Source organism: Salmo trutta, chromosome 1 (genome assembly GCF_901001165.1).
Source record: "Salmo trutta chromosome 1, fSalTru1.1, whole genome shotgun sequence".
In the NCBI taxonomy this organism is placed as follows: domain Eukaryota; kingdom Metazoa; phylum Chordata; class Actinopteri; order Salmoniformes; family Salmonidae; genus Salmo; species Salmo trutta.
The window spans coordinates 13,457,691-13,479,951 of record NC_042957.1 but is presented as its reverse complement, the minus strand read 5'-3'; the positions used below and the strand labels follow the sequence as shown (position 1 = coordinate 13,479,951).

The 22,261-nt window shown below is 42.2% G+C and overlaps 2 protein-coding genes across 3 annotated transcripts; one reads left to right on the top strand and one right to left on the bottom strand.

The window, feature by feature from the left end:
- Window positions 1-712: 712 nt before the first annotated feature.
- On the top strand, window positions 713-7,797 carry LOC115165336 (leucine-rich repeat transmembrane protein FLRT2). 2 transcript variants are annotated; one of them, XM_029718503.1, is made up of 2 exons: window positions 713-1,145; window positions 5,235-7,797. In XM_029718503.1, exon 2 carries the CDS (start codon window positions 5,745-5,747, stop codon window positions 7,752-7,754), a length of 2,010 nt encoding a protein of 669 aa, XP_029574363.1. In that variant the 5' UTR covers window positions 713-1,145; window positions 5,235-5,744; the 3' UTR covers window positions 7,755-7,797. The 2 variants fall into 2 exon arrangements, with proteins under 2 accessions (XP_029574363.1, XP_029574304.1); XM_029718444.1 differs by having other exon boundaries at window positions 713-1,369.
- Window positions 3,033-5,347, bottom strand: LOC115191655 (early nodulin-75-like). Its single transcript, XM_029749877.1, has 3 exons — window positions 5,256-5,347; window positions 4,578-4,605; window positions 3,033-3,923 (listed from the first exon to the last, which is right to left on the bottom strand). Exons 1-3 carry the CDS (start codon window positions 5,345-5,347, stop codon window positions 3,033-3,035), a joined length of 1,011 nt encoding a protein of 336 aa, XP_029605737.1.
- Window positions 7,798-22,261: the final 14,464 nt, after the last annotated feature.

The window sequence follows — 22,261 nt, the reverse complement described above, 5'->3', positions numbered from 1 at the left end:
AAAAAATGTCTCAACTTAATCCACTCTCCCCTACAGCATTCAGGACCAAAAGATCTCATATTGAGCTCCCTCACACCATACCTCTTTTGAGTGTGTGAGTGTGTGTGTGTGTGTGTGTGTGTGTGTGTGTGTGTGTGTGTGTGTGTGTGTGTGTGTGTGTGTGTGTGTGTGTGTGTGTGTGTGTGTGTGTGTGTGTGCGTGCGTGTGAGTGTGTGTCTGCGCGCATGTTTGTGTGTGTGTGTGCGTGAGTGTGTGTGTGTGTGAGAGAGAGAGAGAGAGAGAGAGAGAGAGAGTGAGAGAGAGAGAGCGAGAGTGAGAGTGAGAGAGAGTGAGAGAGAGTGTGAGAGAGAGAGTGTGTGATTGTTTAATGCTGAATCAGTACTTAGAAAGAGGCTGAATATTCAGAGGAAATTACTGTGCTTGTCAGTGCATGTGTCTGGAAGTCTCAAATCATGGAAAGGAAGGAGAGATCAAAATAAATGCCAACAGAATTATGCATAGAGCTCTGCCTTCCAATAGAAACTGAATAGAATGTGAAGTGAGAATGGTCTGGACATGTACTTTATCCAGATCAATCGTCTAGGACCATTCCTAATGAACTTTGTGTTTACGGAAAATATATAGTTAACTAAGATAAATATAAATTAGGCTAGTCCAGACAAACAAGAAAGTTGAATTTACCATGTAAAATGAGAGGTATGAGGGCGTCAGTGTTGGGAGGAGCTGTGGTTCCTAACCATCTCTCTCCGAGCTGCTCCGGGAGATGCATTCTTTATTCAGGAAAGGAAGGGTAGGCCCAGTAGGGTAGGAGGGACCTGAGTGACGATGAGAGAGCGAGATAAGAGACAGACGGAAAGAGAGAGAGAGCAGAGAGAGAGAGAGGTGAGCTGTGCACACACATCACTATCAACTGAATTTATTTTAGCAAAATACCTCTGGTATTCCAAGCATGGAAGGCAAGTTTTTAGCGTCCCCAAAACAACCTGAACGCAAGCCGTCATGATTGGGGGATCAGCCAGATTCCTTGAAAAGTGCGTGTTCACTGTTTCGGGGGACTGCAACAGAAGAAGTCGGTGCTGCCTCTGCTGCCTCAAGTCCTGCTCTCCCGCTCTAATGCCTTGCCCAAGGTTTTGAGAAGCGCTGAGGTGAGTCGTAGGAAAATAGGAATAGGAGAAAATTGCGGACAGATCAGAAAACTGTTTCCCGAACTCAGGCAGCATGCTGTCCGGTATACCTACGGGTGGCAGGGCGCTCGGAACCGTTTCGCACAAACAATACCGAATGGCGCTGGGTCAAGGCAAAGCGATAAAGAAAAAAGTTTAACATGATTAAGAGGCATACAATGGATACGGACAAAGCCTCATCTAAGGTAGGCTACAGTAGTGCAAATGTTTTATAGCACCATAAAGGCAATTTTTTTCTTCACAGCAGTTGGGTTTCTATAATGCCGAGCTGAATTAACAACTATAGCTTACTACAAGGTATTTCAATATTTTTTTGTGGAGTTCTTGTTTTATAGGCTATATGAGTAGATTGAACTGGATTTGGTTCATACATTGTGGAGGTATTAAAACTCAAGCGCTATTGTATTATTTTTATTCAAATCACGCCGTTTCCTAATATATTATATTATCTTTACAATCTACTGCCATCTATAAATGAAATGTGGTCAACTTGTCAACTGTCAATAGTTTTTACAAATATTTGTTTATAGATGGTACAATTTATTAATCCGTTAATTAGGTTTTTCATCATGTCAAAGATCAATGTGCTACAAAGCGCACGGTTTTAGTTTTTTTTCCTTTAGAGAAAAGCGAAGCCTCCGTTTGCACTTGAAATTTCAATGCTCGGTTACGGCTCTCAACGTCCCTTTGTAATAATTCATTCAAATGAACACCACTCACTGAGCTGCCTTTGAAGTATACCTGATCCGCCTTTTATCGCCTTTAAAATATTCTACCCGTTTTAAACTTCTAATTGCGTTATTGTCATTTAATCCAATCCTAATCGGATTGAATTTGGCCGCGATATCACTTAATTCATCTGGCAAGAACTGTGCTCCCTCAGCCGAAAAACGTTATTCTATCTGTTCGCACAGACACATTGGCAGTTGGCTCACAACTTGCCCGCTGAGTTAATTGGTCCGAGTGCACATTTCTCTCTCTGTGCAATACATTTTGTATTTGGATACATGGAAATGGCAACTTTATTGTGTGTGTATTGGACGTGTTATTCAGCCTTGCTTCTAAAGGTTTATTTTTTCCTCCACAATTCCTTCCAATGTCCAATGTCGTTATTTATGCAGCTATAATCATTTTAGGTACTGTTGCTGTGGCAGCAAATTTATTGCCGCATGTGGTTGCTGCTTATTTCCCCTGAAGCTTATTTGATTAAATTTAGCCCTTTACAATTTCGAAAAGTAGATCGCAGATGTATTTCATATTGTTTGTTCCATCTTTATAAGGAGCAGTGCCCCATCTCATCAGTCTACAGAGCAACCTAACAATACAGATAACTTTATTCTATCCATATGTGCATTCCTCGTTGGCTATGTTACCCAATCCCCTATTTAAAAGGCAGCCAATCAAACCTGTTTTGTATTAAAGGTATGGGTCTATTCAGCATTGACACAGGGTGGTGCTCCTGTTAAGTTAAAAGCACTGATGGAGAGGAAATGTGTAATAGGCAATAAACGTGAATACTGGGATGCGGGAGCTGAGGCCCTACTGTAATAATAATGTTGTGGTTGCTTATATTTGTCCTTTTTCACACATGTAAAAGTGTGCATTAATTCGATTTTTTTTCTTCATATCCCAACTCTCCCTGAGACACTCTCAGAGAGTGGGGTCACGGCCAGGGTCTGCCATTATCAACAGAAACCCTGGAACAATTAGGGTTTGTGCCTTGCTCAAGGGCACATCGACATATTTTCACCTTGTCAGCTTGGGGATTCGAACTACCGGCCTTTCGTTTACTGGTCCAACATTCTAACCGCTAGGTTAGCTACCACCCAGGATGGCCTAACTACTGTACTATAACCGGGTGGCCTTGTGCTGAGGCCCATACTGTAACCGGGTGGCCTTGTGCTGAGGCCCATACCGTAACCGGGTGGCCTTGTGCTGAGGCCCATACCGTAACCGGGTGGCCTTGTGCTGAGGCACATACCGTAACCGGGTGGCCTTGTGCTGAGGCCCATACTGTAACCGGGTGGCCTTGTGGTGAGGCCCATACTGTAACCGGGTGGCCTTGTGGTGAGGCCCATACTGTAACCGGGTGGCCTTGTGCTGAGGCCCATACTGTAACCGGGTGGCCTTGTGGTGAGGCCCATACTGTAACCGGGTGGCCTTGTGCTGAGGCCCATACTGTAACCGGGTGGCCTTGTGGTGAGGCCCATACTGTAACCGGGTGGCCTTGTGGTGAGGCCCATACTGTAACCGGGTGGCCTTGTGGTGAGGCCCATACCGTAACCGGGTGGCCTTGTGCCGAGGCCCATACCGTAACCGGGTGGCCTTGTGCTGAGGCCCATACTGTAACCGGGTGGCCTTGTGCTGAGGCCCATACTGTAACCGGGTGGCCTTTTGGTGAGGCCCATACTGTAACCGGGTGGCCTTGTGGTGAGGCCCATACTGTAACCGGGTGGCCTTATGGTGAGGCCCATACTGTAACCGGGTGGCCTTGTGCCGAGGCCCATACCGTAACCGGGTGGCCTTGTGCTGAGGCCCGTACTGTAACCGGATGGCCTTGTGCCGAGGCCCATACCGTAACCGGGTGGCCTTGTGCTGAGGCCCATACTGTAACCGGGTGGCCTTGTGGTGAGGCCCATACTGTAACCGGGTGGCCTTGTGCCGAGGCCCATACCGTAACCGGGTGGCCTTGTGCTGAGGCCCATACTGTAACCGGGTGGCCTTGTGGTGAGGCCCATACTGTCACCGGGTGGCCTTGTGTTGAGGCCCATACCCTATCCGGGTGGTCTTGTGCTGAGGCCCATACTGTAACCGGGTGGCCTTGTGCTGAGGCCAATACTGTAACCGGGTGGCCTTGTGCTGAGGCCCATACTGTAACCGGGTGGCCTTGTGCTGAGGCCCATACTGTAACCGGGTGGCCGTGTGCCGAGGCCCATACTGTAACCGGGTGGCCTTGTGCCGAGGCCCATACTATAACCGGATGGCCTTGTGCCGAGGCCCATACTGTAACCGGGTGGCCTTGTGCCGAGGCCCATACTGTAACCGGGTGGCCTTGTGCCCACTCTAAACCTCTAAACCATGTTAAGAAATGGTCCAGTATCGATCATTTATCGCAAGTGGAGGAGCTAAATTCTTTTCCAATCCCATTTCATTTGACAGGCTGTGTTTGTCACTCTGGGGTTGGTATAAAATCCCCCCCCCCTCCCCCCCCCCCCACCCACACACACACACGCACACACACACGCACACTCACACACTCCCCTTATATTTAATTTTGCAGTGCCTTATTTCATGTCCGTGTGCTGGAGATGGTTGGTGGTTTGTAATATGTAAGGGGAACCTTTAGAGGAGAAAAACACCTATCTCTGTTTACTGTAAGCACAACATGTTTACCAGCTCTGACTTCAAAACACTGTCTGCTCTAACAAAGACAAAGAAGAAGCAAAGACTGTTTTCACACAAGAGCTGCCTGATATGTCTGTATGTTTTCCTTTCATATCTCTGCTATGTCTCATTTATGTTTCATACGGTTCAAAATAATTGCAATGTGTTTATTAGCATGTTATTTAGCACTGAGGCATTGACTTGTTGCTGTGGAAATCTCAGAATGAGGATGCTGTCCTGGCATCTACTATATTCTCTCCTCTCTCTTTGACTGAGAGGAAGGAATGAAAGCCCCCTTTATGTCTGCTAAAACCGGATGTTCTAGAACTCTCCTGCATTTTTATCAGATGGTTTGAAATTTCGAAAGAAATAGCCTGTGCATACATTTCAAAGGAGTGTGAAAGTGTGAGACTGTGTGGATCTGTGTGTGGGTTAAGCATGTTCCTGAGAGAGAGGGGGAGAGAGAGAGAGAGAGAGAGAGATGCTATCTGGCCATTAACAAGAGTGTGTCTCTATGGATCTATGGATCTACAGTATGTGTGTATATTTTCAGCCTGTGTGTGCGTGTGAGTTGTGACAGAGCTCTTTTTTTCTCACAGAGAAAACAGACCACCCCTGCCCTAAATCCCGCCACTAATCTCGCCTTTCCTTTGTCTTGTGGAACAGGTCTCTGGATCCAAATGTCACCCCCCCTGGACGCTGCCCCAGGCGGGGACCAGCAGTGTGTGACGGTGACGGGTGGGTGGCGAGGAGAGGAGAGGAGGAGACCACAAACACATCGGCTTTCGGCTGCGATTCTGCACTAAATTGGCCCAGGCTGTGCCCTGTCCTGTGAGGACGAGCAGAGAGTGCTCTGGTCTGATATCTCAGCATGAATGGCGTCAGAGTCAACTTCACTTAGAGGACCTGCTCTTCCTAATGAGACCGCTGTCTCTCTTAAAGTTGAGGACTAATCAATTACAGGGGGATTAAGCCTAACCCTACGGCTTCTTGTTCTACCGCCCCGTGAAAAAGAGGTGCTCAGCATCATCAAACTCTTTTAGAGGACTGTTTTTTTGTCGACTCTTTTGGTGGATTTACTTCAATACTTTCAATACTTTTCCCTTTTTTTTTTTTGGTGCGTTGCTTTTTCATTTCTCCAACCCAAGGACATTCCCCTCCTTCTGATTTTACACTATGGAGTTTCAGGCTGGGCTGTGGAATAAAGATTGGGGTTCATTTCTGCGTTTCTGGTTGACAGTCATCCTGAGCCTCAATGTGCACTTCAGCTGCCCTGCCACCTCGTGCCCAGAAGAGTGTCGCTGCGACAAAACCTTTGTTTACTGCAACGAGCGGAGCCTGACGTCTGTGCCTCTGGGGGTGACAGAGGGCTACAAGATCCTCTACCTCCACAACAACCAGATCAACAATGCAGGGTTCCCATGGGAACTACACAACGTGGCGTCCGTGGAGACAGTGTATCTCTATGGCAACCAGTTGGACGAGTTCCCCATCAACCTGCCTAAGAACATACGGGTTCTCCACCTGCAAGAGAACAACATCCAGACCATCTCCAGGGCTGCCTTGGCCCAACTGCCCCGCCTAGAGGAGCTCCACCTGGACGATAACTCCATCTCTACGGTTGGGGTGGAGGAGGGGGCATTCCGGGATGCTGTCAGCCTCAAGCTGCTCTTCCTCACCAAGAACCACCTGAGCAGTGTCCCGATTGGTCTCCCAGAGGACCTCACAGAGCTGCGATTAGACGAGAACCGTATCGCCGTCATCGCTGAGGAGGCATTCCAGAACGTGACGCGGCTACAGCGCCTCCTGTTGGATGGCAACTTGTTGACGGACGAGGGCGTGGCCCCGGGGACGTTCCAGGAGCTGTCCAACCTCCGGGAGCTGGCACTGGCCCGTAACTCTCTGACGTTCCCCCCGCCCCTCCTCCCGACGCAGTCACTGGTCAAGCTCAGCCTGCAGGATAATCAGATGGACCAGATCCCAGTGACAGCCTTCTCCGGCCTGCAGAGGCTCGAGAGACTGGATATCTCCAACAACCAGCTGCAGACGCTGACACAGGGGGTCTTTGACGGGCTCGTCAGCCTCAGACAACTCACTGTTCGGAACAACCCGTGGCGCTGCGATTGCACCGTCAAATGGGTGGTGGTGTGGCTCAAGTCGCTGCCAGGCTCCATCAATGTGCGCGGTTCAATGTGCCAGAGCCCAGCGAGGGTGCGCGGCATGGCAATCAGAGAACTCACCCTGGATTCTATCCAGTGCCCAGCTGGGACGGACCTCCAGCCCGACCTCTGGCCTACCCTGCGCTCCATCTCCCCGCACCCCCAACTCCCCACCACCACCACCCTCATTACCTCCTCCATGACCAGCTCTATTCCCACCTTCACAACCTCCTCCTATCCCACATCACCCTCCCCTCCCCCTGCCCTGCCTCCCCACCCCGCTGGCCCCCTGCCCCCCTATGAGGACCCCCTACGGATATCCTTCCACGTGGTCAATGCCTCTTGCATTGAGGTAAGCTGGGCTTCCTACTTCACCGTCACAGCCTACAAGGTGACCTGGGTCAAGATGGGCCAGAGCCTGATGAGCGACGCCAGCCGCGAAAGGACGGTGAGTGGGGAAAGGCGGAAGCTTAGCTTGACCAACCTGGAACCCAGGTCGGTGTACCGGGTCTGTGTTTATGTGCTGGACACCCTCAACTCCTACCGCCCAGGGGAGGATACAATATGCTCAGACGCCAGAACCAAGTCGACCTCATCCAGCTCCAACAACAACAAGGCCACAGGGTCAGAGGAAGCTCAACAGGACACCAACTCCACTCTCCTTTTGGCCGGAGTGATAGGCGGGGCAGTCCTTGTCGTCCTGGTAATGCTGCTGAGCCTGTTTTGTTGGCACATGCACAAGAAGAGCCGCTCTGAATCGTCTAAGTGGAAATACAACCGTGGCAGGAGAAAAGACGACTACTGCGAGGCGGGGACCAAAAAGGATAACTCTATACTGGAAATGACTGAGACCAGCTTTCAGATAGTTTCCCTGAACAATGAGCAACTTCTGAAAGGGGATTACAGGATTCAGCCCATCTACACACCCAATGGAGGCATTGGCTTCAGAGACTGTCACCTCAGTAACAATAGCTTAGCCTACTGCAAGAGCAGCAACGTTCCCAGCACCGAGTTCTGCCACACGTGACGCTTCTAACAGGATGCTCCCACACCAGTTGTTTGAGAAAAAATATATACTGTACCATAGATATTTCCAAGTTCTGTCTGCCATGTAATTTATACTGTGGACAGTAGTGTGGAATTCTATCTGCTATCTTTTTTACTCTTAGAAGGAATACAAATGGTTTTCTAATCAGTGGGTTTAACTTACAGTAAGTGTTTTTTGCTTAACTTCGGGATCGGTGTCCCTTCTACGGGACAGTTGAGCTAACGTAGGCTAATGCGATTAGCATGAGGTTGTAAGTAACAAGACATTTTCCCAGGACATAGACATATCTGATATTGGCAGAAAGCTTAAATTCTTGTTAATCTAACTGTACTGTCCAATTTGCAGTAGCCATTACAGTGAAATAATACCATTCTGTTGTTTGAGGAGAGTGCACAATTTTGAACATGAAAAGTTATTAATAAATAAATTAGGCACATTTGGGCAGTCTTGATACAACATTTGAACAGAAATGCAATGGTTCATTGGATCAGTCTGAAACGTTACACACATACTGCTTCAATCTATTGGCCAAAATCTAAATTGCACCTGGGCTGGAATAAGACATTATGGCCTTTCTCTTGCATTTCAAAGAGGATGGTACAAAAAAATACAAAAGAACGGTTGTTTTTTTCTTTGTATTATCTTTTACCACATCTATTGTGTTATATTCTCCTACATTCCTTTCACATTTCCACAAACGTCAAAGTGTTTCCTTTCAAATGGTACCAAGAATATGCATATCTTTGCATCAGGGCCTGAACTACAGGCAGTTAGATTTGGGTATGTCATTTTAGGTGTTTTTTTTTTTTTTTGTCAGATCCTTAATTTTAAGTACTGTATATAGGAATTTGTACCATTACGACACACTTGGTTGGTTCTGACAAACGCTGTCCTGTCTGTCAGGTTTTGGGTTGTTGGGTGCTATGAGGGATGGGATTCTTTGCTAACCACAGGAGCTAAATGATGGTCTTTATGCAGAGCCACCCCCTCAGAAACATTAGTTACGATAACACGGTGGTCAGGGACATAGTAACACTGCTGATTAGACTGCAGTGGAGAATAGGCACTGCTGGTGTTTTTTTTAAGAATCAAAGTGCACTTTCTAATGTAACAGAGAGAGTAAGCAGCCATCCAGGAAATTAGCTTTTTGTGGAAATCCCATCAGAGAGGAAAGCGCACACTTTTCAACACCCCCTATTGCCCTCTCAAGACAAAGTGAACATGTATGAATGTGGTAGGCAGGGAGGATGCCTTCACAGGACTAAGTGAACATGTATGAATGTGGTAGGTAGGGACCAGTGGAAGCTGCTGAGGGGAGAACGGCTCATAATAATGGCCAGATGGAGCAAATGAAATAGTGTCAAACACCTGGAAACCATGTGTTTGATGTATTTAATACCATACCACCTATTCTGCTCCAGTCATTACCACGAGCCCACCCTCCCAAATGAAGGTGCCACCAATCTCCTATGGCAGGGAGACTGCTTTGACAACTGGATATAGATTGTCCTTCAGTGACACATGAGTTAGTATCAACCGTGGCCTCTAGGGGGCATGTTCTCTCAGTCAGTATAGAGGGGTAAGCAAGAGAGTTAGCAGTAAAGATCCTTTAGCTCCAGCAATCCCTCCAGCAACCATAGCTCATGGTTGTCACTAGTTACCACAGCCACAAAGTCAAAATGGCTATATTGTAAAGATGAATGAAGACAAAAATGTGGTTAGGGTTAGGCATAAGAATAGCAGTGTGGTTAAGGTTAGGGTTAAGGTTCAGACGAGGTTTCAAATGAGATTTTAGGAAGATAAATTGTAGAAATAGGTGGGTTTTAGACATAATTATGACTTTGTGGCTGTGTTAACTAGTGACGACTGTTACTCAATCTCAAATGGCATTGCTCTGAGTATTAATGCTCGCGGAGCTACTTAATGATGTGGAATAATTTAAAACTAACTGTGCTCAGCTTTGTTGTTCAGCGGCTAAATGATATGGATTTTTACCACAGTGTGTTATTATCATGGGGGAGGCCCATGAGGTTGTGTTGGGTATCTTGACTTTGCAGGGAGGTGTCTGCAATGATGATGAATGTGTAGGAGATACACTCACAGTTATTATACAGTCCGCTACCTTTATATTGTCCTTTATTGTTTAGTATTTAAATGACAAATGTGTGTATCACAACGAATTATCAATGTGTTTATCTTTTATCTGCTTTACACTGTGTTGATAGAAGGGGTTTCCTGCTGTAGCATGTGAATAATTTCCATTGGGATTGGCTATTCTATTCATTCATTCATTGATTGGTTCAAACGACAAATTCACCATCAATTCAAAACAATGTTAGCTAAATCTGGAGCTGCCCCCATACATGAAGCATGAACATGTCCTTATCTGATCTCCCTCATCTTAAACCTTCTCAGACTGCATCGGCTCAATTAAAACTACAGTGTTTCTGATGCTTAGAGAGAGAGAGACAGAGAGAGAGAGAGAGAGAGAGAGAGAGAGAGAGAGAGGGAGGTGCTATCTGGCCATAAACAGAGTGTGTCTACAGTATGTGTGTATTTTTTCAGCCTGTGAGTTGTGACAGAGCTCTTTTTTTCAGGCAAGCTGGCTCCAAGTTAGGAATGCCTGGTGCCACTGAGAAGTCATCATTATACACTTCTTACTCCGACTTTATTTGCTTTGACATGATTTTATTTTGCGGGCAGAGTTCAAAGGATCCACCCCCCCTACTCCTCATAATCCTCATCCAAAAAAGGGAGAAAAATATGCAGACTTTATTTTCCAGACTTTATTTTCCAGACTTGGCCGTGTGAATCACAAGTTGAGAGAGGGAGGAGGGCCAAATGACAGGAGATAACACTTCACTTCACGGGGCACTAAGCCACTGGCTGAAATACACCATTAATAAACCACTGCATTCCAATGGTTTGGCTGGACTTTAGACCAGTGGTTCACAACGAGGGGTATGAGGACTTTGGCCTATCCACAGGGGGTACTTGAAAAGACTCATGACCATAGGCCTACAGGTAAAATGCAAATGAGGGGGTGCTTCAGGGGTAGCCAAGGCAGAAAATGGTTGGGAACCACTGTCCTTGACTAAAAATAATTTTGGATGGATATTCTAACATTATCAACAGTAAAAACCATTCTAAAGGTCAAACTTGTATTGTGCTGGGCTGTTCATGGCTAGAATCTCTGTTGTATTGTCTGTATTTGAAGAACTGCCATACCAGTGCATGTATTAGTGTTAATTCCTTCAGTATTCCCCGAAGTGGGGAGTTTATGACGCTATAAACACTATGACGCCATCATGCATCTTGACGTTTAAGCTTTCATACGTGCTTTTTGAGTCTAATTTCCATTTAAATGCAGAAACTCTTTTTGTTAAGAAATGACAGTTGCTCTTCTGTGGTTATCAAAGTGTCTCCACATTTTTCTAACAACGTACACATATCAGCTATCAACCTGTATTAAAAGCTACGTCCAACTAGCCCCACTAGCGTAAGCTTACCTAAGGTCAGTTTGACACACATTAAGTTTGACACTGCTGCATGGCAAGTTACCTACAACATCCACCTGACATTTACTGACCTAAGGTCAGTTTCACACTGCTACATGGCCCTAGTGCTTATGACAGGTTATGTATCCACTGAACACTTTAACCTACCTGCCTGTAGAACAGTTATCCTATCTGACAATAATTCCATACAGCAAAGCGTCTTTGTTTTCTTTACCAGGGATTAGGTTTTAAATGTATTGTTAGTCAGTCAGGCCATCCTGTTGCAACAAGTCCCCAAAGGTACGAATGTTCCAAGGAGTGATAATAGTCCATTTATTGCCTTACCTTTATGCAGTACTGTATGGGCTAACTGTACTTGGTTAGTTCAATTACTTGTTCAGAGCAGAAGCAAGGTTTAAACTAATGATTGAATAGTTACTGTATGGAAAGCACACATTTTCATATTTCTGCAACAACAAAGAGAGATTGACCGACAACAATAGATCTGACACATAACTAATAAAAGACTGTTCATTCGTTACGACGCCTTGAGTGGTGCTGGGTAATGAATGATACAAAGTGACTGGGAAGCCTTGTTGGATGTTTGCAGCAGTACATTATTCTCAATTTCCTCCCTCATGTAAAGAAAGTTCACAGATGCAATGGTGTGACCAATGGAATTAGACCGAACACATTATAGAGAGAGAGAAGTGAAAAATAGAGAGACATACTGAAACCTCTGGTTTATTACTGTTTCAGGCTTTGATAGTAATGTCCTTAAAGCTCATTGATTCTCATTGGAATAACTATGTTAAACCATTGAGAGATCAATTCAAACAAAGTACCCAAGTGGATAAAATGTAATACATTTTAAGTTATCTTTGTTTCGTCTCTCGTTCATTTTCAGTTTGAGGGCAAATCCCCCTCATGTGAATTACTGTCTGCAAATTTCCATTATAGACTCAAATTAATTCAAGGATTTGTGCATCTATTCACAGAAGTCTTCAGCAAACTATTCATGGGTTTTTGAAGTAATTGAATGTTCTGTGTTTTGGATAATCAACACTTCCCCATACAGCTGCTGGGTTGAATTAATTGAAATAATATGAACAACAACAGGCTATTTGTTCATGTATCATTTGACAGAAGAAAGTATGCTGAAAATCAACCATGCATGTAATTTGGCTTCTTTAGGGTGTTCTTGACTATTATGGCTTTTCATTTAGACATTGCGTTGTTTTGACTTTAACAACATAAACCAATATGCTATTTAGGAACCAAAGTACAATTTTTGTTCTCATGATGAAATCTTGTTGTTGTCCCATGTATGTGCCTTGAGGTTAACTTACAATGTAAAGTTCTTGAAACCTTTAAATGTTTTTGCACAAAATGTAAATATAGAAGTGAAGATTTTTGCAAATAAAAGTTCCATGGGATTTGATTCATTGTCATTTCAATCAGAATGTTTTGTATAAGCTCTCTGAAACATTTAGTTTACTTTAGATGTCAGCAGATGTACTAGAGAGGTACTTTTCCACGACTTGAGTAGATCCACTGACAATGTTACTGATCTTGTAATTGTTTACATGGCATTGGTTCTCTGTTCTGGTGACTGCATTCTACAGTAGCTGACAGCTGTCAGTGTGTGCGGGTGTATGTGTGTGTATGCGGGTGTGGGAAGACAGTGACATTTTAAAATAGAGCACAAATAGGTACTGTTCTGGGTAAAACACTGAGCTTTAATTCCTATCTACATTTACATTTACATTTAAGTCATTTAGCAGACGCTCTTATCCAGAGCGACTTACAAATTGGTGCATTCACCTTATGATATCCAGTGGAACAACCACTTTACAATAGTGCATCTACAGAGTTATCTACCTATTGACCTTTAAATCCAATTGTGCTTACAATGTGTCATCTATAGTTATCCACATATTTGTACCTGGTTATCATTAATACTGTAGCTCAACACGTCACATTACAGCTATCCTGCTTAGCTTTCAATTGAATATGGTACTGTTCTACTATGTAACACAAGTGCATCCCTATTTATGTCATTGACAAATGTATGTATATCACAAAGCTTATCTGCATTTCTTGCGGTGCAGGAAAAGTTATCCTGCAATAGGGTAATCAAATGAAGATCCTACAACTGTAGATGAGCTGGTTAATTGACTCTTGTTAAATGTAACATTGATGTCCAGTTGTACATATAGTCAACTTGGATTCCATGTGAGCAGTTTGCCTGCTAAATGCTCTAGTGCTGATTCAATTCCCCAAATTCCATCTTCTGTCCCATTCAATAGGCTTTAATTACAGCCTGCATGGAGGTGAGGCCTTGCCCTCTCCGTTCTGCAGGGTTATAACAATGTATACAATGTTTCTCTGGATCTCTGCCCATCTGCCTCCACTGATGAGGGTAATAATCATTAAGCAAAAGGAGACAGCAAATCCACTGAAGATCATTGCCTTGGCTTACTGTTCTGAGTGGAATATCAACACACAAATTGATGGAACATTTTCTTAAGTAGGCTACTGCTTAGTGAGTAAAATGCTTTGGCTAAATGGTTGAGAGAAACAATTGGAAAGATATTTGGACTGGTTTTCTATCACGGGAAAAAGTTTTAGTTTAGTTTGTAAGAGGTACTCGTTTTTCTAAGGCAGAGATCATCTTGATTAATCAACTTGATTCAGCCCCGGGCCAATTGTTTCTTGAGCGGATGGTCAGGGTGCTAGAACATGATTTCTTATCATTTGCAAACTGCAAATTGACCGCAAGAAGCCCAAACATATATAATATTTGACTAAAACATAATAATTTCAAACCTTGCCTACATTTGCCTAAATCTCTCTGTTATGCGTAAGAATACTTGGGAACAGATTTTCAAAATTAAAATAACCTGGAGCTGGTTTTCTGGTGTTTCTACAGTCTTTTATATCCAACAATGAAAATATAAAACATACATACTTAGAATAAAACCACCCGCGGGCCGAATTTGTCTGGCCGCCAGTTGGGGAACCCTGTCCTTAAGGCTTATTTTGCACAAATAAGATGCTGGTAGCTGTATCCACGACCTTTACCCATAAGGCCAAAACATTGGATTCCATTGAAACACCAAAGATACCAATTGCTGTTTTTTTCTCAGAAAAATAAGTGGATTCCAAATGCATTGAGAAGTGAGAAAATGTCCTCCCAACTACAAATTACCTGTCTAGAGATTACAAGTAATCAAGTGTATACAGTCCGCTCCTTCTAAGGTTTCTACAACTGGATTGAAAATATGAGCAATGCAACCCAATGGAGATTACCATCTAATATACCCTATTTACCAAAAAGGAACACAAGTGTGAAAATGACAGGCTTACAGCCGCCGAAGAGACACGCTTTCACAACCCAGTGAAAATCTCCTCCCTACTTTCCCAAGCATACATTGTTTTCACGCGCAAAATACATTCTGTTCTGCCTCTCAGAGCTTATACAAGCAGACGCATCTCAGCTACTCCTGAGCCTAATTGGCGACAAAATGTTTTTCAGAATAAAATTGCCGTCTGAAAGCTGCTCCATCAGTAGTTCCCCAGAGACCCAGCTATGGCAGCTCTGAGGCTGTCAACATCTCATGGATGCCTCTCCCATCCCTACAATCCCAATAACAACCACATGCTTTTAAACTCCGCACTCCCCATCTCACAAATGACCGTCTTCACCTCACTAAAACCAACACTTGTTATTTTTCGGTGGTGTTTTTGATCGGCTGAGGTAGAACATTTTGAATGGCCCCTTTAGAATTTAAAAGTGGATGATATGACATTATAAAAAGATTACTGGCCTAAATGAATGTTATGATTGTCTTGACCTCGATCAAACCTCACTATTTGGTATTTCTCTAGATCAAACCTCAGTATGCTGTATGTCTCTAGATCAAACCTTAGTATGCTGTATGTCTCTAGATCAAACCTCAGTATGCTGTATGTCTCTAGATCAAACCTCAGTATGCTGTATGTGACTAGATCAAACCTCAGTATGCGGTATGTCTCTAGATCAAACCTCAGTATGCTGTATGTGTCTAGATCAAACCTCAGTATGCTGTATGTGTCTAGATCAAACCTCAGTATGCTGTATGTCTCTAGATCAAACCTCAGTATGCTGTATGTCAATAGATCAAACCTCAGTATGCTGTATGTCAATAGATCAAACCTCAGTATGCTGTATGTCAATAGATCAAACCTCAGTATACTGTATGTCTCAGAGGCACTGAGTTCTGTATATTTACCGTACTGCTAAAATAGGTCAAGTATGTTATTTAACTCTGTGCTAAATAATTGAATGACACAGCTGGTGTTTTTGATCGGCTGAGGTAGAACATTTTGAATGGCCCCTTTAGAATTTAAAAGTGGATGATATGACATTATAAAAAGATTACTGGCCTAAATGAATGTTATGATTGTCTTGACCTCGATCAAACCTCACTATTTGGTATTTCTCTAGATCAAACCTCAGTATGCTGTATGTCGCTAGATCAAACCTTAGTATGCTGTATGTCTCTAGATCAAACCTCAGTATGCTGTATGTCTCTAGATCAAACCTCAGTATGCTGTATGTGTCTAGATCAAACCTCAGTATGCGGTATGTCTCTAGATCAAACCTCAGTATGCTGTATGTGTCTAGATCAAACCTCAGTATGCTGTATGTGTCTAGATCAAACCTCAGTATGCTGTATGTCTCTAGATCAAACCTCAGTATGCTGTATGTCTCTAGATCAAACCTCAGTATGCTGTATGTCAATAGATCAAACCTCAGTATACTGTATGTCTCAGAGGCACTGAGTTCTGTATATTTACGGTACTGCTAAAATAGGTCAAGTATGTTATTTAACTCTGTGCTAAATAATTGAATGACACAGCTGGTAAGCAATTTGCTTGTTCCATTCATTAAATTGATGAATCTATAAGCCATGTTGCATCAGTCTGCATTCTGATTACAGAATAGTATTCATGTCATCTACACATTTTTTCTTGACGTCAAATTACTTTTTCCGTCTCAGGTGTTGGATTACAATAATGTAATTGGTAATTGGCAATTACCTGTTATAACTTATTATGATCACTTAATAAGCAATCTGTTCTTGGAAAGCTCCCAGGGAAATTGATCATTTAAACTGTATGGAACAGAAGAATGATACAAATACATTGATATAGTAGTATGGAACAGGACAGTTATTAGAATACAATAATAGAATAGGAGAAGGATTAGAATACAATAACAGAATAGGAGAAGGATTAGAATACAATAATAGAATAGGAGAAGGATTAGAATACAATAATAGAATAGGAGAAGGATTAGAATACAATAATAGAATAGGAGAAGGATTAGAATACAATAATAGAATAGGAGAAGGATTAGAATACAATAACAGAATAGGAGAAGGATTAGAATACAATAATAGAATAGGAGAAGGATTGGAATACAATAACAGAATAGAAGGATTAGAATACAATAACAGAATAGGAGAAGGATTAGAATACAATAATAGAATAGGAGAAGGATTGGAATACAATAACAGAATAGAAGGATTAGAATACAATAACAGAATAGGAGAAGGATTAGAATACAATAATAGAATAGGAGAAGGATTAGAATACAATAATAGAATAGGAGAAGGATTAGAATACAATAATAGAATAGGAGAAGGATTAGAATACAATAATAGAATAGGAGAAGGATTAGAATACAATAACAGAATAGGAGAAGGATTAGAATACAATAATAGAATAGGAGAAGGATTAGAATACAATAATAGAATAGGAGAAGGATTAGAATACAATAATAGAATAGGAGAAGGATTAGAATACAATAATAGAATAGGAGAAGGATTAGAATACAATAATAGAATAGGAGAAGGATTAGAATACAATAATAGAATAGGAGAAGGATTAGAATACAATAATAGAATAGGAGAAGGATTAGAATACAATAATAGAATAGGAGAAGGATTAGAATACAATAATAGAAATGGAGAAGGATTAGAATACAATAACAGAATAGGAGAAGGATTAGAATACAATAATAGAATAGGAGAAGGATTGGAATACAATAACAGAATAGAAGGATTAGAATACAATAACAGAATAGGAGAAGGATTAGAATACAATAATAGAATAGGAGAAGGATTAGAATACAATAATAGAATAGGAGAAGGATTAGAATACAATAATAGAAATGGAGAAGGATTAGAATACAATAACAGAATAGGAGAAGGATTAGAATACAATAATAGAATAGGAGAAGGATTGGAATACAATAACAGAATAGAAGGATTAGAATACAATAACAGAATAGGAGAAGGATTAGAATACAATAACAGAATAGGAGAAGGATTAGAATACAATAATAGAATAGAAGAAGGATTGGAATACAATAATAGAATAGAAGAAGGATTGGAATACAATAATAGAATAGGAGAAGGATTAGAATACAATAATAGAATAGGAGAAGGATTAGAATACAATAACAGAATAGGAGAAGGATTAGAATACAATAATAGAATAGAAGAAGGATTGGAATACAATAATAGAATAGAAGAAGGATTGGAATACAATAATAGAATAGGAGAAGGATTAGAATAAAATAACAGAATAAGAGAAGGATTAGAATACAATAATAGAATAGGATAATAATTACAATAGAATAATAAAACAGCGGAATCATTGGAGTAAGTTGTGTCACTGTTCCATTGTACTTTAGTTCAGTAGGTATCATTTGGTAGAGGGAGAGAAGCCATTTTAACTGCCTCTTGAGTTATCAATAATATACACTACTGAAATGCAACAACAGAAGATCTATTTTCGGGAAAGGCTCATGCATGCACAGCACAAATGAGGCACAATAGAAATAACCAAAATCTAAATGCCCAAATTGTTGAGCACTTGCCTCTTTGCAACAAATGCATTTACATATCTGGCTGCAATGTGTTGTTCGTAATGAAAAGTCATCCACATCTAAACTAAATGTGAACCAAGCATTTAAGTAAATTATTAAAACTCCACTTGCCAGGATAAACTCAGAGCAAATTCCCTGACAGATTCCTAAATTAAACTTTAAACTTTCTCTCCCCTGGACTGCATGGACATGGTAGGAACTCCATATGCGCTAGGCCGCATGGTCAGGGGGGTTACAATTCCAGGTGGGAGCGAGCAGATGTGACCTTGAGCGCAACGCTCTGTCTGGGAAAGCCTGTAATGAAGGAAGACGTTGATGAATAGTAAAAGACAAAAGGTCTCTCATCGCTTTAAGGATGACTAACCAACTGTAAAATGTTGCTAGTTTTAAATTTCAACAAAAACTTTATGTTGATGCAAAAACTGCATTTGTTTACTGTGCCGGATCAATGGATTTTAATATTTGAAATGAAACTATACTGTACTTTGCAACATTATCACAGAGAATTAGCAATCTGCTAGAAACACCATGGAAATGAGTTGCCGGTATAGTGCTTTCAATCAGGCCTCAAACTGTACAGATCCTGTTGGACGTTTTCCTCAACAGACAAAATGAAGTAGCTTTGAAACTGTCCATATCCCCCTCGTAAAAGGAATATGAAGTACATTCACATTAGATGAGATAAATTAGGGCAGTGCAGAAAGGCAAGCTCTCTCTATCTCGCTCTCTCATTGTCTGTCTCTGTCTCTCTCTCTCTCTTTCTCTCTCTCGCTCTCTCATTGTCTGTCTTTCTCTCTCTCTCTCTCTCTCTCTCTCTCTCTCATTGTCTGTCTCTCTCTCTCTCTCTCGCTCTCTCATTGTCTGTCTCTCTCTCTCTCTCACACCCTCTCTCTCTCTTGCTCTCTTGCTCTCTCTCTCTCGCTCTCATTGTCTGTCTCTCTCTCTCTCTCTCTCTCTCTCTCTCTCTCTCTCTCTCTCTCACCCTCTCTCTCTCTCTCTCTCATTGTCTGTCTCTCTCTCTCTCTCTCTCTCTCTCTCTCTCTCTCTCTCACCCTCTCTCTCTCTTGCTCTCTCTCTCTCTCTCTCTCTCAATTCAATTGTTTATTGGCATGGGAAACATACAGTAATATTGCCAAAGCAAGTGAAATAAACAATCACAAATTAACAGTTAACATTAAACACACAAACATTTCAAAAGAGAAAAACGTTTGAAATGTTAAATGATTAACTACGCACAAAAACAAACCCAAAACCGTTGGTCTATACACTAAATAAAATGTAAAATTGCCTATAAATTAAGATAAAATAGCTCACAGACAAATGTAACTACTTGCATATTACAAAGCATGCTGGCTTCACTAGGGCCCGCGCAGCAAGCTGGTGCACGTGTTGTGTGAACAAATGTAAGTATAAATGGTAAGGGATAATAAATCAACAGATACACTTTCCTCATTGCAACAGGTCACACATTTTGCTACGATGGTTGCATACTGTGGTATTTCACTGAACAGATACGGAAGCTTGTCAATATTAGATTTTTTTTCAAATACTTTTCGGGTCCTTGTATTCTGAGGGAAATACAGTATGTGTTTCTTATAAGGTTTTACATTTGGCAGGTCAGGAAGTGTTCAGGAAGTGCATCTTAGTTTCATTTTGTGGGCAGTGTGCACTTAGCCTGTCTTCTCTTGTGAGCCATGTCTGCCTATGCTGGCCTCTCTCAATATCAATGCTATGCTCACTGAGTCTGTACATTGTCAATTCTTTCCTCAGTTTTCTGCGACTGTGTACTGTCTGTTTAGGGCCAAATAGCATTTCAGTTTGAGATTTTGTCATGTTTTCCCAATAGGTAATATCATTTTATTTTGGTTTGGTTATATTTTGGGGTGGCCAAATTGTCTGAGAGCTGTCCTGAGGCTTTATTGGGTTAGTAGTGATTTGTGAACTTAGCACCGGATTAGCTGGATGAGTGGACTTTTCTCTATGTTCATCTCTGCATTTCAGGGCTTTGTAGTGGTAGAAGTGGGAATCACTTGAATTTAAGTGGTTATAGAATTTGATGGCTTGTTTTTGGATATGAATTAGTTATGGATATTGGCCTAATTCTGTGAGGTGTGGGGTCCACAAACTAATCAATATTCTTTTTAAATGGGACGAACATCCAATTGAAATCTTTCATGCAGAATTCTGCAAAAGCATTCTTAGAGTACAGAGAAAAGCCCCAAATAATAATGCATGCGGGATGTATAGGGAAATTGGTTCAATTCTCGATTTTTATATTTTAAGCCAGGTTCTAGTTGGTATGTTAATTTGAATGTGTTTTTTGATGCCGTAAAAAGCCCTTCTTGCTTTCTTTCTCTTTCAATTAATTGACAGCCAAGCAGAAATTTCATCTATATGAATACAAACAGTAAATGTGCAATAAGAATTGGAAGCAAACAAACAAACAACTTTTTTCAGGGTCGGGGAGTCTGACAGGGTTGTAGCCCCCACTCTATTAAACATATATATGTCAATTAAATGGAAAAACTATTAGAAAAGTCCACAGAACCTGGTCTCACCCTGCATGACACGGAAGTTAAATTCATGCTGTATTGTCACCCACAAAGAAGTTCTACAGCATAATCTAAATATCCATGGTCCCTGACAGTATACTTCAAGAAGACAAAAACGTGATTTTCCAAAAAAGATCCAAATCCCAACATTTCACAGTAGGAAGGGAAGAGTGTGTGTGTAGGGGTCAGTGCAAGATTGTCTCTCTCTCTATTTGTTTCACACACTGTTCTACAAGTAGCCTAGTCTAAAACTAGCCTAGTGAGAACACTATCCCACAAGAAAACTACAAGAACATGGCCTGAGGTGGAAAGGTGCCGTTAGATCACACAGCTAAAAAAGAGAGACGCTCCATCGCCAGACAAACCCACTCTTGTCTCACAGCTGGGCAAAACCCATGGACTCATGGCTGCTTAAATGTAACGACAGGCACACACATCGGTAGACTTATGGTCCAGAGTGCTCATTACATGGTAATGAGTTGGAACACGGACAGCGGAGCAAGAGGCTCAAACTGCCAATTAAGCATATGCTGCCGACGACACTAGTGTTTCAGACAGGACCATCTGATGGCGCACGGTTCTGACTTCGTCCATGAGACATGGACACGCTCCAATAGTGAGTCATCAAACACCGACATCCCTTGAAACCACTTAAGAAATGAAGAGTACTGATTGGATGCCACTCATTCGAAATATACCGTCCAATGTTCACTCCACATATATTGTTCTCTCTCTCCTCCCTCTCTCATTCATCCAGCCCCGCTCCTTCTTCCTGCTGGAAGCGCTTTTACACAGTGCTTATCTTAAATTAAGTGACACAAAAGTAATATTTCCCCATCACTGTTTGTTTTAACTCTGTAAGCCATATTTGTAGAGTTTCATATGATTGTTATAGTATTGATTCAAACACAAGGCTTAAAAAAATGCCCTGACGTCTTGGGACTGTATACTGCTAACGCAAACATACATGGGTCAAATGTTCCACTGTGCATCTATACAATACTTTGTCAACAGTGGTACGCCTACCTCTGAGAGAGGTTGTTTTCGTTGACCATAAAGCCAGAGAACCAACATCCATACTCTAGGGTCTCTGTGTCATACAAGCTCCTACTTGGACATCATATCACTCCCTGCATTGTTAAAAGTCGATTTGTCCGTGATCGGGAGTCCCATAGGCCGGCGCACAATGGGCCCAGCGTAGTCCGGGTTAGGGGAGGGTTTGGCCGGGTGGGGCTTTAGTTGGCTCATCGTGTTCTAGCGACTCGTCAGGTGAACGGTGTTTCCTCCGACACAGTGGTGTGGCTGGCTTCCGGGTTAAGCGGGCGGGTGTTAAGAACTGCAGTTTGGCAGGTCAAGTTTTGGAGGACGCATGACTCAACCTTCACCTCCCGAGCCCGTTGGGGAGTTGTAGTGATGAGACAAGATTGAAATTGAGGAGAAAAAGGGGGTAAAATACACACACACACACACACAAAATATCTATAATTTTTTTTTATT